Source organism: Acartia tonsa, chromosome 11 (genome assembly GCF_053477335.1).
Source record: "Acartia tonsa isolate MP-2025a chromosome 11, ASM5347733v1, whole genome shotgun sequence".
NCBI classification, from domain to species: domain Eukaryota; kingdom Metazoa; phylum Arthropoda; class Copepoda; order Calanoida; family Acartiidae; genus Acartia; species Acartia tonsa.
Window position 1 is genome coordinate 14,905,548 of NC_137270.1, and position 16,121 is coordinate 14,921,668.

General features: G+C 31.9%; 1 protein-coding gene and 1 pseudogene across 1 annotated transcript in view; both read left to right on the forward strand.

Annotated features, from left to right (window-relative positions):
• Positions 1-16,121, forward strand: part of LOC145332482 (kinesin-like protein KIF13A) — a 124,524-nt gene that overhangs the window by 63,414 nt on the left and 44,989 nt on the right. Inside the window, exon 5 of the mRNA XM_080177484.1 lies at positions 12,060-12,143. Coding sequence (XP_080033610.1) covers positions 12,060-12,143 — 84 coding nt within the window. The remainder of the gene's footprint in view (positions 1-12,059; positions 12,144-16,121) is intronic.
• LOC145332988 (small nucleolar RNA U3) lies at positions 11,896-11,967 on the forward strand (annotated as a pseudogene).

Consider the following 16,121-nt stretch of genomic DNA (forward strand, 5'->3'; position numbering starts at 1 on the left):
TATAATTAAGTTCATAATTATACTTATCATGAATGTAAAGAAGGGGGTAATATTATGTGTCAAATCAAAATATCTGAGAAAATGTATTCGTTTGAACGCCTTTGTTATTAAGGTATCATATTTCAAGTTAAAGGTTATTCTGAAACACTCTAACACACATTCATAGATAATATTTTCATCACTTCATATTTAACTAGTGGCTACGCCCCTAGATGTCTCTAGGGGCACTTGAGATTAAGGTGGGGGGTCGACCTTCAACTTTAGATCTTGTTATTAAAAATAAGATAAAAAATTATTTTTTTTTGGTTGGGGTATTTTTTTCTAAGGGAGATTTATCTTGAAAGGGTGGTACCCTCCAATAAAATAGCTATTTACCTTTCCAGGACCTATAAGAAGCTAAACTGTAAAGGTGAACCATATCAGTTCAGTGGTAAGCGAGATCCTTCGCTAAAGACAAAAAAGCTCTCTACTTTATTTCATGGGATGAATGATAAACTAAAATTTTTAATAGAATATAGAAGAATAGCATAAATATACACTGTTTTCAATATGTGCTAAAAATTAGCATTTTCTCGTGTACAAACAAATAACAACCCCCCTTTTTTTGCATAAATTACCGAACATGATAGTTCATAGTTACAATGTTTTTTCATAGTTTTTGCTCATATCATATTTGTCTAAATTACTAAGGGCGCGTTTGCCACATAATTTAAGGGTGTCATATCAGACGTTATGACTAACACGTTTATATATATTTTAAATCGTGCATAACTGTTTCAAGAATTATCATGCAAAGCTTGAAATCGATAGGAAAATTATAACCTGCCTAAATTAATTATAAGAGCTATCCATTACGTACGAACGTACGTATGTACAGATGAACTTAACTATAAAAGCTTTGCTTTTTTTATAAAACTGTGTACATATTTTAAAAGGGTGTTTTACAACAAAAAATGAACAATTTTAATTTCTTACTTTTTGCTGATTTTATAAATTTTAGCAAAAATGTTATGATTGAAAGATTTAAAGTGAAAGGTTATTAAAAGACGTGTAAGTAAACAAGGATGACAACATCCATAAGTAGTAAATCACAAAACAAATCATAGAATGACAAACGTACAAAATGAGTTTAGTTGTCATAAAAAAAATTAGAAAGATGGAGAAAATCACAAAACCTTTAAACAATTAGATTAATGTCTTTTTTAACATGACCGAAAGACAAATGGACAAAACAATGTATAAACTATATGCGCCTATGTCATATGAATCTTCACTGAAAACTTTAGCTAATTATCTTCAATAGCAGCCGAGAAGATCACATTTCCCCCATAGCGTTACAGACTGATTGACTGATGGACAGAGAAAGTAAATTACAGAGTAGCTTCGCTTTTAACAAGTGGCAAAAAACTTAACTAAGATTACTTATTGATTGATTGATATAAAGTAAAAGTAAACCTTAATCTTCATTTTTAAAATAATATCCTTATACTAAAGTAACAGGATGTCTGTTTGTCTGTGTGTTTGTACCGAAGGATCTCGCTAACCACTGAACCGATCGGGTTCTCCTTAGCAGGGTAGCTTCTCATAGGTCCCGGGTACCACCACCCTCCCAAGAGAAATCGCCCCTAGAAAAAATCCCCCCCCCACAATTTGTTTTTTACTTTTTCTTATACGACTCTCCTCAAGTGCCCCTAGAGGCTTCTAGGGGCGTAGCCGCTAGTTTTTATGAAAAAAATAATCTTTAGGGATGAGACAATGAATGATAAATTCATGTACATCCCTAATTACAATAAACAAAATTAAAATCTTTAGTGAAAAAGTTAGGACACTCAAGGTTTGTATAAACGAAACAAGATTTTTTATATAATTACCCAAAGTTTTTCTTACCCAACAAGAGAGAAATCGTGTATATGGGACTTTGGGTATCTGTATATTTTACTGTCCAATAACTCGACTCCATCTCTGAATAAAATTATTATAGAGAAATAGTCATTTGACTCTAAATCACACTGGTACCCAAAGTTTTATTTGGGTACTTTTATTGAACATTCATTTGTTTGTTAAATTTGAATTGTCCAATCTTTTCAATCAATGAATTTAATCTTCAGATGAAATAGTCTTGGGTGCCTACTTCGAGTTGTCGTCCATTGTCTTATCCCTTAAGATCCCTAATAATTATTAATTGAATGTAGAATAGAGTAGTTTCGCTACTAAACTGTGAGTAAGTGTTAAAAAATATTTTATGCAAACGCGTTAATTGACTATCAAGTTACATTCAGTAGATTATGAGGCACTATCACACAAAGTAGCCTCTTGAGCACCAATAACAACCCCCCCCCCCCCTACAATTAAAAAAAATGAAAATGAAAGGCGAAGAAAGTTATGAGGCACTATTACACAAAGTAGCCTCTTGAGCACTAATAACACTCCCCCCCCCCCTACAATTAAAAAAAATGAAAATGAGAGGCGAAGAAAGTTATTTGTTTAATGTTTTTAAAAGCGAAGCTTTTCTATAATTAGGGTCGGTCCGTCCGTCCGTCCGTCCGTCCGTCCGTCCGTACGTCCGTCCGTCCGTCCGTCCGAGATAGTTAGCTTTTATTCGTTAATTTAAGCATGTTAGAATTGTCCTATCGATTTCAAACTTTGCATGGTGATTTCTGTAGTAGTTAGGTACGATTTAGAAAGCGTAGCAACTCTATAATCATTACCAAAATGTCCGTACGTCCATTTTAAACATGTTGATTTTTTTACTTTTTTAAATAGCTTTTTTTGTTAATTTAGGCATATTATAATTGTCCTATCGATTTCAAATTTTGCATGGTAATTCCTGTAATAGTTAGGTACGATTTAGAAAGCGTAGCAACTCTATAATCATTACCAGAATGTCCGTACGTCCATTTTAAACATGTTGATTTTTCTACTTTTTTAACAAAAATTTTTTATATGATCTAATTATCCGTTTGATCTGATATTTGGTATATTGATTCCTGGGACAACAAAGAACAATATTTTAAGTGAAGCAACTCTATAATCAAGCCCTAAAGATGTAAGTATGTCCATAAGCATTATCCTGTATCAAGCAGTTTTTCAACAAATTTACTTACATTTTTGCTTCGAATCTTATACTTTTATATTCTGATTATTCAGTTCAGACTATACAAGTATTAATGTCCGTTTGTCCTACCGTTTCAGTGCTTCGCTTTTATGGATGTTGTAATCCTTGTTTACTTTAGATCAAGTTAGGTTAGGCTATATTGGGTATCCTCCCAGAGTTTGTGCCTCCACAGGGCTCAGGCAAAAATTGGAAACTGGGAGGGGGGGAGGGGGGTTCAACTGGCACTTTTTGGGAATCCACAGATTATGAAAAATACAGAATTACTGAGAAGCGTGAATCATAATATGAAAGAGTAGCAAAGTCTTTTTAAAAGTTTTTTGGATGGCGGGTTACCGCTTTTTGGATAAAACTTATAACACTGGACCAAAAAAGCACTAGGATTTGACATAGTCAAATATAGAAAAATTAAGAAACGGTGAAGAAAATCGCAAAAACAATACTTCGTTTTTGAATTTGAAATCAAGCTAGTCTTAAATGACAACCAGAACAACTGAAATAGATTTCATCTGTATATACATTTTAGTAAAAAACTTCAATGAAAATTCAAACCCTGACACATAAAAAATGGTATTAATCTTTAATTTTTTAACTTCATCTAAAGAAATAAAAGTTGGTTTCATGACGTTCAAAGAACTTTAGCTTTCATAGTCTTGGCGTTTTACAGTAACAATTATGTTCAATAGTATTGCAGCATAAATTTATTACCCAGTTAGAGAGAGAGAGAGAGAGAGAGAGAGAGAGAGAGAGAGAGAGAGAGAGAGAGAGAGAGAGAGAGAGAGAGAGAGAGAGAGAGAGAGAGAGAGAGAGAGAGAGAGAGAGAGAGAGAGAGAGAGAGAGAGAGAGGATACAATGGGATGCCTATTACACTAGTCCCCAAAGTTTTATATTTCGTTGGGGGACTTTAGTGAATTTTGATTGGTTGGATAATTGCACAGATTAAAAAAGATTTTCAAGCAGACGAAGATTATTATTTACATTTAGTCAATCACATGATATAAGCAACGAAATTTTTGGAATTTTGTTCCCAAAGAAATTTAACATTTATTTTACATGGATGAAAAATAAGTAAATGCTTTTCCGTGCCAAATGTTTTGGTTGTCCTCTAAAAAATCTCGTAAATCAATGAATACACTCATATTAGAGTCGGTCTCCGGGTGGTTTAAAGCTATTTTTGGGCAGATTTTGGCAAGATGATAGGGATGTAACCGCTAGTAAGATATAAAAATTGATTTTAATTAGAAAAGTTAGAGCTGGAGTAACATCAAGTAAAAAAATAACAAAACACACTAAAAAAACTATAGAGGAGATTCGCTATTTTAAACAGAAAAAATATTGAAATAAATTTGCAATTGATTTCAGTGCAAAAATTGTTTCTATGCAAATTATGAAATTGTTGTGTTGCACCGCTTTCTACACAATTTTTGGAAGCAAAGCAACTCGGAAATTTTTACCCGCCTTTCTACTTAAACCACAGAGAGGGAGGGGACAATGGACTGTTTAATATACTAGTCCCCAAAGTTTTTAATAACGTTTTCTTATTCATTGGCTTAACAATTTTGGAGACTTTTTGTGAATTCAGATTGGTTGGATCAATAAGTTAAGTGTTCAAACGTTTCAACAATTAACTGTAATCTACAGAAGGGGTATTTTTTATGTATTATCATTGGGGATTTACATCAATTTATTGGCCATTGTCTTATCCCTATAGACCTCTGTCAACACTCCTCAGAAATAAGATAATAAAAAGAACTGCCTTTCCTTTTTTGCTATGCACGCCACTGCACAGGTAGAAATTAAAATTAATGCTTTAATTTTGATCATTGTAATGCCTATTTGAATCAAGTCAAATAATCTTAAACTGAAAGCATACACATAAGTAGCAGAATTTTAACGTCTTTAGTATGTTCAAATAGAAGTTCTTAATAGTTTCAAGTAAACTTCCCTTATTAAGAATGTTGTCATCCTTGTCCTTCTTCGTTTGTCAAGTTAATTCTAGTTATTCGATGATTTTTTGCCATATTTTTCCCATTTTTCTGCATAATAGCGAAACAATGAAAGCGGAAAATTCTGATTTTTAAAAAAGATCAAGGATGACAACATCCCTTAAAGCAAAGCTCAAAGGTCTTGATTATAGATATGCGTCGTCTAATATATTGTACCTTATTGTCCTATGAATTATAGTTCAAAAAATCAAATGAATAGTAAACTTATAATCATACAAAAAAGTTCTCAAAAAAAAAAAAAAAACTGACAAGTTTAAGAAGGATATATAGACTTTGATTGTAGAGTTGCATAGCTTTTTTAATCGTACTCAATTGTTACAGGAATCTTCATGCATAGTTTGAATCTATAGAACAATTTTATCATGCCTAAATCAACAAAAAGAGCTAACTATGACGGACGGACGAACAGACCCTAATTATAGAAAGTTTTTAAATATTTAGTTTTATAAGCGATATTGTGTCATTAACCCTGCCAAATAATCCGCAAAAGCAATAGCGTAAAGTGTATCGCATCCGTGCTTTGATTTCATGTCTTTAAATCACCGTCTCGTACAAAAAACGTTCAAATTAAAAATTCTTCAAAAATTGAATATTTGAAGCAAAATCAAAGCTCCTTACATAAATGACTTTAAGATAGGCTAGCAAATGTTTTTTATCTGTAGTTGCGTGCACAGAGTTTTGTAGGAGGATTTAAGCCTTGAGTGTATGAATAAAGGGGAAGGTGGCCCTACAGAATAAAGGGGGTGTTGAGACCCAGGGGCGTCCAAGCTTTTTATTTTGGGGGGGGTAATTTAAATTTTATCAAAAATTTAGTATTAAAAATGCGCACAAAGCGCGCAAAAATTTTTTTTGTTACAGATTTTTTCTATTTTGGGGGGGGTATTTACCCCCCCAAAATTGTTTGGGGGGGGTAAATACCCCCTCCTAAATGGTTGGGGGTGCCTATGGCACCCCAAGGGTAGGGGTAAATTTTAAATGGGGGGTGTAAAATGAAAAAAAATTTGGGGGTGCCTACGGCACCCCCAAATTCGTTTGGAAGGGGGTAATCGCCCCATTACCCCCCCCCCTTGGACGTCTATGTTGAGACCCCCCTACAATCCCTTTCTTTACGCAGACATAATATGGTAAAATATATCTATTTCCTTTAAACTCTTCGCCACTTATGAAAGTAAAAGTCCTTGTTTTTTTTCCACAGATTGAATAACTGATGTGTTTTTCATCATATCAATTTGTGCTTTTATTTATGTTTTCTTTGCTGATAAAATTCATAATAAATCATTTTTTTGATGTTTTTAATTGGGTTTTTTTTATTTTGTGTATCTTTTACTGCGAATCTTTTCTATAATTATGGTGAGGTGAAAAGGACATTTTAATCTTAAGGGATAAGACAATGAATTATTAACTGTTATCTATCACCAATTATGATCAATAAAATTACCGAATCTAAAAAATTAAAATATTAGTTGTAAAATTTTAGTTTCGAACTAATCAATCAAAATTCAGTAAAAGTGCCCAAAGTTTTTAAGCCAACGAATGAGATAATGTCAAAAATTAGCGGTGCATTTTGAGGATTTTAATCGCTTGATAATCATAGTGTTTAAAAGTTACAATTTTAAATATAATAATTTTGAAATTAAATTAATTGATTAATTGACTGTTGCAAGCTTCTTCTAAAGTAGATGCAAAAAAAACAAGGATGACAACATCCAGAAAATCATAGCTCAACAATTCAAACAGCTGGACAAACGGAAAGTAAGATAAAGAGATTGGCTTTGCTTTAAACAATGAAGAAAAATCCCCCAATAGCCTTATATATTAAATTTTTGTTTACCATCTTGGACTGACGGAATGACCGACCCTAGTTATAGAGTAGCTTGCGCTACTAAAAAGTTTAAAACTAATTGATACTCAACGGGTGGAGAGGGCAATTATATTATGCAACAGGGTAAAGATTTTAAAAAAGATCATGGAATGAAATACAGTAAATTGTAACACTGTAATGCATTTATAGACATTTCGGAGGAGCTATAAAGATTTTTAAAAAAAGATCATGGAATGAAAGACAGTAAATTGTAACACAGTTGAAATATCTAAAGAATGGAAAAGCATTTATAGTCATTTCGGGTGAGCTAGCGCACAGATGGATGGACATACTTACTTCGCTGATCATTGTTATAGTGTAGATGCACTGAACTAACTTTTTAAAATCATATTTACTAGTGGCTGCTCCCCTTGCATCTAGGGGCTCTGCATTCAAAGGGCCAAGAAGAGAGTCAGAAAGATAGATAAAAACTATTCTGGGACCTATGTGAAGCCTTCTTATAAAGGAGAACTAAATCAGTTCAGTAGTTAATGTTATCTTAAGCCTCAGACAAAAACAACCTTTCTACTTTATGTAGTAGGACTAGCGGATGCGCCCTTAGAATCTAGGAAATCTGTATTCGAAAGGGCAGAGAAGGGTAGAAAAAAAACCTTACTACTTTATTTGTAGGATACCAAGTTAAAAATCCAGGAATATCTGTTTTAAAAATTTTACACAATGTTTACAAACTTGGTAAAGTGCACAAGTAACACTAAAATTTCAAAAATTTGGTTTCTAAGATTATTTTGATACAATAAAATCACACAAGACTAGCAAACTAAATAAAAGGCTCTGAAAGGATTGTTTTATGAAGTGCATTTGATAAGTTTTCCAGCATGGCTTCAAAACTGATTAATATATGCTGGATTAAGACTGGTTCTCAGCTATACTGAACCTAGCTGTTACAGGGAAACATCGTGCCAAGGTTTGAATCGATAGGACGATTCTAACATACCTTTACGGACTATTTCCCTCTAATGATAGAAAAGCTTCGTGTAACTGTATTTTATTGTAAAATGTTTGTTTTAAGTAACCGCAGAAACCATTGTTAATCTAGAATTATGATCTAACTCTTGTCTTCTGTGAAGTTACCTTTTTACCATGAATTTTAAGGGATAACACAATGATGTACATCCCCTATTATGATATACAAAATTACCCCTGAAGTAGATTAAAGTTATCGATTAAAAGTTTTGAAACTGCTAGTTTGAACCAAACAATCAAGAATTAATTAAAGTACTGAACATTTTTAAGTCATGAGAAGGCATGTTTTGAAACTTTAGGTGCCAGTGTAATTTACAGTTCAATGTCCCCCCTTCCTCCCTGTCATCTACAGTTTCATTTATGATTAAAGTTAAGTCACCAATATCACGCTAACTTAAAGTTCTTATAACCTCTAAACCGATATGGGTCTCCTTTAAAATCTAGCTTCTTATAGGTACAGAAAATTCATAACTTTTTGGGGGAAAGTACCACCACCCTTTAAAAGGGAAATCATCCATAGAAAAAAATAACACCCCCTACAAAAAAAATCTAGTAACTTCAAGGAGGGAGGATACATTGGAAATTAAATTACACTTGGACCAAGAAATTTACAACCACACTTTCTTATTCTTGACTTTAAAACTTTGGGTACCTATATTGAATTATGATTGGCAAGTTCCAAATTTATGGTGTCCAAACTTTTTAACCAATAATTTAGATAAGGGGTAATTTTGTTCATCATTATTGTACATTAATTGACTGTCCATTGTCTTATCCCTCAGTAACTGGAACTAATTCTAATATTTTTGTTATATCAAGTTTGGCCTAACACCTGATTTCTTCATTTTATGCAACAAATGTTTTAGTTTTGATAAGCGGGGTTTTTCTATTGAAGAAATATGTAGGTATATCTGAATTTAAAAAACTCAAGAAACAAGCCATTAGAAAAAAACAACAATTTTTTTGTCTGTCCGTCTGTCTGTATGGCTAAAAGAAAGAATGATTTCTCAGTCTCAGTTCAAGTTCAAGATAAAATTTTTATTTTAGGTTCGTGTCTCTCAGTAAGATATTTTATTGTTACGGGTGATATGTGATTTTACGATTACTTGTAAAGATAGATGACTGATTTTTGTAAAGATTACTTTTGCTATTGAACACAGGGGTAAGGAGGGGACATGGGACTGTCATTTTCTTATTCGTTGGCTTAACAACTTTGGGTGACTGCTATTGAATTTTGATTGGATGGTTAATTATTTGAATGTCCACACTTATAAACACTAACTATATTTTACAGAAGGAGTAATTTTGTGTATTATCATTGGGGATGTACATAAGTTTTTTTGATGGTATTATGGTTATTGTTATATTATGTTAGACATGGTTAATATATTAATTTTAATTAACATGTTTTATTAATTATCTAGTTATAATTATTACACAGTACATTTTGTTAAACAAGAATGACAAATCTTTAAAAGCTAAGTACGAAAATCATACAGTTGGACAAACGTACATTAACGTAGAATATAAATGTAAAAGTATATCCTAAAGTGCATGTAAATTTGTAGTAAGATTGTTTAAATACAGGATGCTGTTTAAGGGCATATGTACTTACTTTTTTAGGACTTGATTATAGAGATGCTTTAATTAGAAAATTGTGGCATGTTGTCCTGGGAATCATTTCTCTAAAAATCAGAATAATAGGATACTTAAATCACACAAAATTTGTTGTCTAGAAAGTAATAATCAACATAAAGTTGCTAAGCTTTCTAAATCTAAATTAACGATGAGAGCTATTCGTAAAAGGACCTGCCCTAATTATAGAAGAGTATCAATTTAAGCAAGGATGATTAAATCCATAGGTGGTGGAGTACATAAATAAGGAACAGTAAAACTACAATCATAGTAAGTTTTACTTATTGACAAAGGGAATATTGACAAAGAAAATCTTAGGCCTGTCTCGTATTTGATGGACGGAAAGATGGACGAACTCTTATAATCAAAGCATAGCTTTATTTCTAAAAAACTAATAATAAATTATGTTTTTACATGAATATTTAATATAAACAAATTATTATCTTAATGTCTATCATATGTTTAATTAAAATTTGATGATTTTATATAAACGTCCTTCCTATTTTTATTTTATCATCATTTTTCCAGTAAAGATTTGAATCCGTTGGATTAGAACCGGTTTTCAAAAGCAATAGTTACCATTTAAAAGATATAATCAGGTATCTAAAGGAATAAGACAATGGCCGATAAATTTGATGTACATCCTCAATAAGGATCACAAAACTACCCCTTCTGCAGATTACTATTAGTAGTTGAAACGTTTGGACGACTTATCAAATCAACTAAACAAAATTTGAATTTGTTAAGGCAACGAGAAAAAACTTTATTACAAAACCTTGGGGACTAGTGTAATAAACATGTCCCCTCCCTCAATAGATCTAATATTGATCAAATCTGAGCTGAAGTATAAAAAAAACTTTAAAATATCAGCTTTTTTTTTAAATTGCCAATGTAGGAACTTTGATCTTTGAAATGCAGTTTTCTAGACGTTCACTGCACATCTTTAAACAAACTAAACGAGTTCAAGTTTTGCCCTATGTAGCGCAGCAAATTGCATTTTTTAATTTGTTAATTGGTTAATTTCAATGAAGGGGAGTAAGAAAGAACAATGGGCTGTTTATCACACTAGTACCCAAACTTCATCATAACGTTTTCGTTTACGTTGGCTGAACAACTTTGGGGACAATTTTGATTCATTCATTAATTAAGTTGAGTGTCCAAACGTTTCAATTAATGATTATAATCCATAAAATTAAATAAATATTTTAAAAATTTTAATTGTCTTATCCCTTTAGATCTCTGGAAAGGACGAAGATCAGACAAAGTTTATATTTTTTTGTAAAAGATGGTTCAGTATGATATCATATAATTTTTAGTTACATTTCATATAAATACACTTTCTATGTGCAAAACAAATCCGAAATAATGGATTGTCTTTTTAGAAACAGGTATAGACATCCAGCTAAATTTTAGAGTCATGAAATGACGATTTTACTGAGACTGGCGAAAAAAGATTATAGAGTAGCCTTTATTTTGACAAATATAAACAATGACAAAATACAGAAATTTTATGCGTCATACAAGTTTTCTACAAATATTGGGTAACATAAAATTTTGACAATTTTTATAAAAAATTTACATGGAAAAGCATTGCATAAAATGTAAGCTTTAAAAGTTGGTTAAAATAACAGTGTCTTAACTTTTTGACTTATTCTACAGAAGGTATAATTTTGTTTATCATCATTAAGGATGTGCACCAATTTAAGAATTAGAGAAAAGCCTTTCTTTTAAAATCGATCTAAAACAGATGATTCTAGTTATAAAGTAGCTGTGCTCTATTAATAATATTTATTTTGACGAAAATATTATAAAATTTGTTTTGACTAACGAAGAAAAATTTATATTTGTAATGGGTTAATTTTTTCCAATAAATCATTCTTTAGATAAATAAACTTAGCTGTAGATATTCATTTGATATTCGATATTTTCACTAAGGTACTCTGACTGAGTTTGAAGGGTGGCGGGGAGAGGGGAGTGTGAATCAGAAAACAGCCTAAAACCAACTCAAGAACTTTTCTGAAGCTTAAATCGTACATTTACTTGTCTTATTTAAAAATTTCTCTTTTTATGGTGGTGGACAAGGTGGTATCTTTCCCCAAAATTGTTATAACCTTTTTAAGACCTATGATAAGCTACATTGTAAAGGCGAACCATATTGGTCCAGTGGTTAGCGAGATTCTTTCACCACACACAGACTTCCTGTTACTTTTATTTGAGGATTAGGCATATGCGCAATATTAGAATGAAAAGCGTTGCGTTGTTACTATTCATTTGTTAATGTTATTACTTTTATTTCTAAGATTATACTTCACAGAATCATTTCTATAGTATACATCCTTTGTTTCTTTTCAAAACTTAACAATAGTAAGTTTATTTCTTTAATCTGTTGAACTTTGTTTTTATGTATGTTGTCATCCTTGTTTTGTGATATCTAGTGAAATTTTATTTTTTTTATTTTTAGGATGAACCTGGGTTGATACCACGCCTGAGTGTTGAATTATTTCAAAGAATAGTCAAGTCAAATGATCAAACTAATGAAACCAAGGTAAGCTTTAATTATATTTTGATATCGTCTACAAAGGGTTAAATCTATTTTTCATTTTTTTAGTTTAAAACTTTACCGCTAGGGAGTCAAATGTCAAGATTATAAACTTTTCATTAACCGTCCTGACATAAAATGAGAATGTAATTGTTTCATTCTATATTAAATTTAATTAATGTTATAATATAAATATTTTTTTAAAAATACTAACATTGTTGTAAAAAATTACCAGAAAGGTAATTTTTACACAATCGCTATAATGATTGCAAATTGTTATTTTTATTTTTATTGTTATCAATAATTTTGTCTACTGCGCTATTGATGGATATTTTCATCCTAGTTAATTGATAAAGCTATATTGTATTATTTCTTATGAAATATATAAAGACATTGCTCTGATTTTTAAAACATTTAAATGTAGGCCAAATAAATTTTTAACAAAGATGAAAAAATTAGATATTTATCGCATCGTAATGTAGACTGCTTTCCGCGGATAAAAAAAAAATGGTGAATTATAAGATTTAAACCAGGTGTTTTTAGACCGGGCTCACAAAACTGGTATTTTTTTAGGTTTTTTTAATACCTATTTGTAAATATGATATTAGAGGGCAGAAAAACTATCAGGGGTCATACATGGAGCTTCCCTAAAATGAAGAACTCAATCGGTACAGTGTTTCATATAAAAGAAAAGCGAGTACGCCCTAGAGGCCTCTGAGAGAAAAGGGGTGGGGATTTTAGTTTTTAAAAGAAATTAACCAAAAATTTGTCGTTACTGCTGGTTGTGAGATCCTTTGTTGAAAAGATGATTTCCCCCCACAAAAAGTGTCCTCTTTTCTAAAGCGCCCCTAGAGGCCTTAACTGCTAGTAATAATATATTTCACATATTTCACTATTTGCCCCCATGCAAAGTAAATTATAGTGTAGCAGTTTCTGTAAAAACTAAATGATACATGTATGACATTAAGCCTTTAATTTGATGCATATGTATATAAATGTAGTATATGTAGAATTTTCGCAAATTATTTAGTGGACGGCTACGTATCTCCAGCTTTCCGCGATTATTAAAATGAAAAATTATAAAATTGAAAGCAGTTCAGCTATCCGAGGTGATTTCTTTTGGGAGTGGGGAAAACCAAAAAAATAGGGGGGGATTTCAGGGTCGACTTGGAGGTACCCTCCCCAGAATAGTTATAAACCAGCCCAGGACCTTCACTGCAAAGGAGAACCATATTGGTTCAGCGGTTAACTAGATCCTAAGCTAAACACATAGACATCCTGTCGTTATCATATTAGGATATAAAGGGGGAGGGGGGGGGGGCTTTTGGATTTAATGTATCACTTTCCATAAAAAGAGGCATTACCATATAAATTGTATATATTTTGCATGTTTTTAACTCAACAATACGTCAAGGAAACTATTCAGCTTAATTTGACTCACGCCAGGCCTAACAAGTTTTTTAAAGCCTTTGTTTCTTCTTTATATAAAAGTAACAGGATATCGGTTTGTCTGTCTGTCCATACTGAAGGATCTGGCTAACCGCTGAACCGATATGGGTCTCCTTTACAGTAAAGCTTCTAATAAGTCCAGGGAAGTTTTAAAGAGAGGGGGGGAGGGTAAAAAGGTGCGCGAAACGCGCCACAAATTTTATTTACCCCCTCCAAAATTTTTACCCCGGGGGTAAAATTTGCTTTGGGGGCGGGGGTAATTCCCCCCCTGAAATCTGTTGGCAGGGGTAAATTTGTGTTACTCCCCCCCCCCCCAAATATACCCCCGGGGTAAAATTTTTGGGTGGGGTAATTTAAATTTTATTAATTATTTAGTATTAAAAATTGTTTGGGTAAATACCCCCTCCTTAATGGTTAGGGGTGCCTATGGCACACCCAGGGTAGGGGTAAATTTTAAATTGGGGGGATTAAATGAAAAATTTTTGGGGGTGCCTACGGTAGTCCCCACTTTACCCCCCCCCCCCCCCTTGGACGTCTATGGTACCGACATCCACACAAGATAAATCGCCCCTGAAAAAAAAACTCTAAAATTTAAATTAGGTCGGATTAAGGCTATTTTTTCGCTCCCTTTCATCCATTAGACTATATTTACCTTAAGAGTAGTGCCAAATCGGTTCAGTGGTTACCGAGATCTTAAGCTTTAATTTGACAGACAGACAGTTCCACTATATATGTAGACGTTATGGCATTAATAAAATGTGGTTATTAGTAAACACTGTATATTAACTGAAAAGTAGATGCGCGTTTAAAGAAATGATATCCACAAACGACTCCTTTATAAAAAGAATATATTAAAGGATTTATTTTTCATGATGACAACCCCTTTCAAAAAAAGAGTTTCTACAAATTATCAAAAAAGTCTATAATCAAATAGTTGATGCAAATAATTTAATGCTTTTTTTGTCCTTATTTTGTTTTTATTAGAAAAGTATTTTTTCTAGTAGGGCTTCGAAACCAAATAATATCCAATGGTTTTGAACCGGTTCTTAGCCATACTGAAAAATGTATTGCAGAAAATTTTTACCGAAAATTAAAATAAAGATCTTAAAATTAATACCAGTTTTCTTAGTCTGGGCCTTTGATCTCTCGGGTCTAACAAAACTGGTTTTGATTTTTCGCTTTTATGTGTGTGTCATAAGTCATGTAAATCTTGCGACAAATGCAAATTGTAGCACCTTTCTGGCAATTTTCAAGACAAAAAGACTAAATAATTATGTATCTAAAGATTAATGTAAAAAATTACAACTATTTTTTACAGAATTACTTGTGTTTTCTTTTTAAAAGCTAAGCTTTTTCTATTATTTAGTTTTATCCGTCCGTAAATTGTGTCGTTAATTTATGCATTTTAGAAAATCCATGTAGTTATGTACGTGCAGTTTATAAAGCGTAGCAACTGTATAATCTTTACATATAAGTTCGTTTGTCCATTTAAAACATAATATTTTTTTGTGGTTTAAAAGCAATATTTTATGTGATATAATCAACCAATGTTATGAGCGAAGCATCTATACAGTTAACTAAAATGTAAGCATGTCCACATCCTGTGTTTTATTTATTAAATTTTCTTTGACTGACCGCTTATATTATTGATCTGTGCTTTAATGGTTATTGTCATCCTTGTTTTTAAAAGGGAAGTCTTCTATATATATTTAATTAGGGCCTTAGACCATGCTTTTATTCTTGACTTGTTTGAGAGAAAAAATATGATATAATTATACTATTCATCTGATTTTTTGTAATAATGATTCCTAAGACAATAAGGTTTAATATTTTAACCAAAGCCTCTCTATAAAATTGTGTTGTCATCCTTGTTATAAACACTGCTACTATCCAAACGACATGAAACAACCCAAATAAGACAAATATGTTTTCGGTCGATCAACATGCAAAAGTCACGAGTTTTTAAAAGGACGTCAACGCTTTTTATTTTAATGGGGGTGTAGATTATCTTAATTTGATGTAATTTATTTTGTCGTTGGGAGTGTCATCTTCCCCTAAAATAATTGGGTTTTTTTTGGGGGGGGAGGGGGGGGTAGGCGGAATTAGAAGGGGAAAAAGTTTTTAAAATTGTTAATTGTATAATATGAATGATAATTATTTATCGCATTGTATCATAGACAGCTTTACGCGGATATTAAGATGAAAAAAATAAAAGATTAAAACAAGTTTTGCTAACCCCGACCAACAAAACTGGTATTAATTTTATGATTTTATTTTAATTTTCGTAGAAAACTGTCAGTAATACGATTAGGTACATTATTTTTCTACATGGCATAGAACCAGTTCTAATCCAGCGGATATTAATCGTTTTCGAAGCCCTAAGGCTACTGGAAAAATTTTTTTAATTCTAAAGATCTTAAAGACAAAATACACATTAAATTGTCATAATAACAAATATGATAAATAATTGCTCCAATTTAACTGTGGGCCTTATTTGTTTTTAGCTGAGAGAGTGCCTAGAAGGTTATAATAACA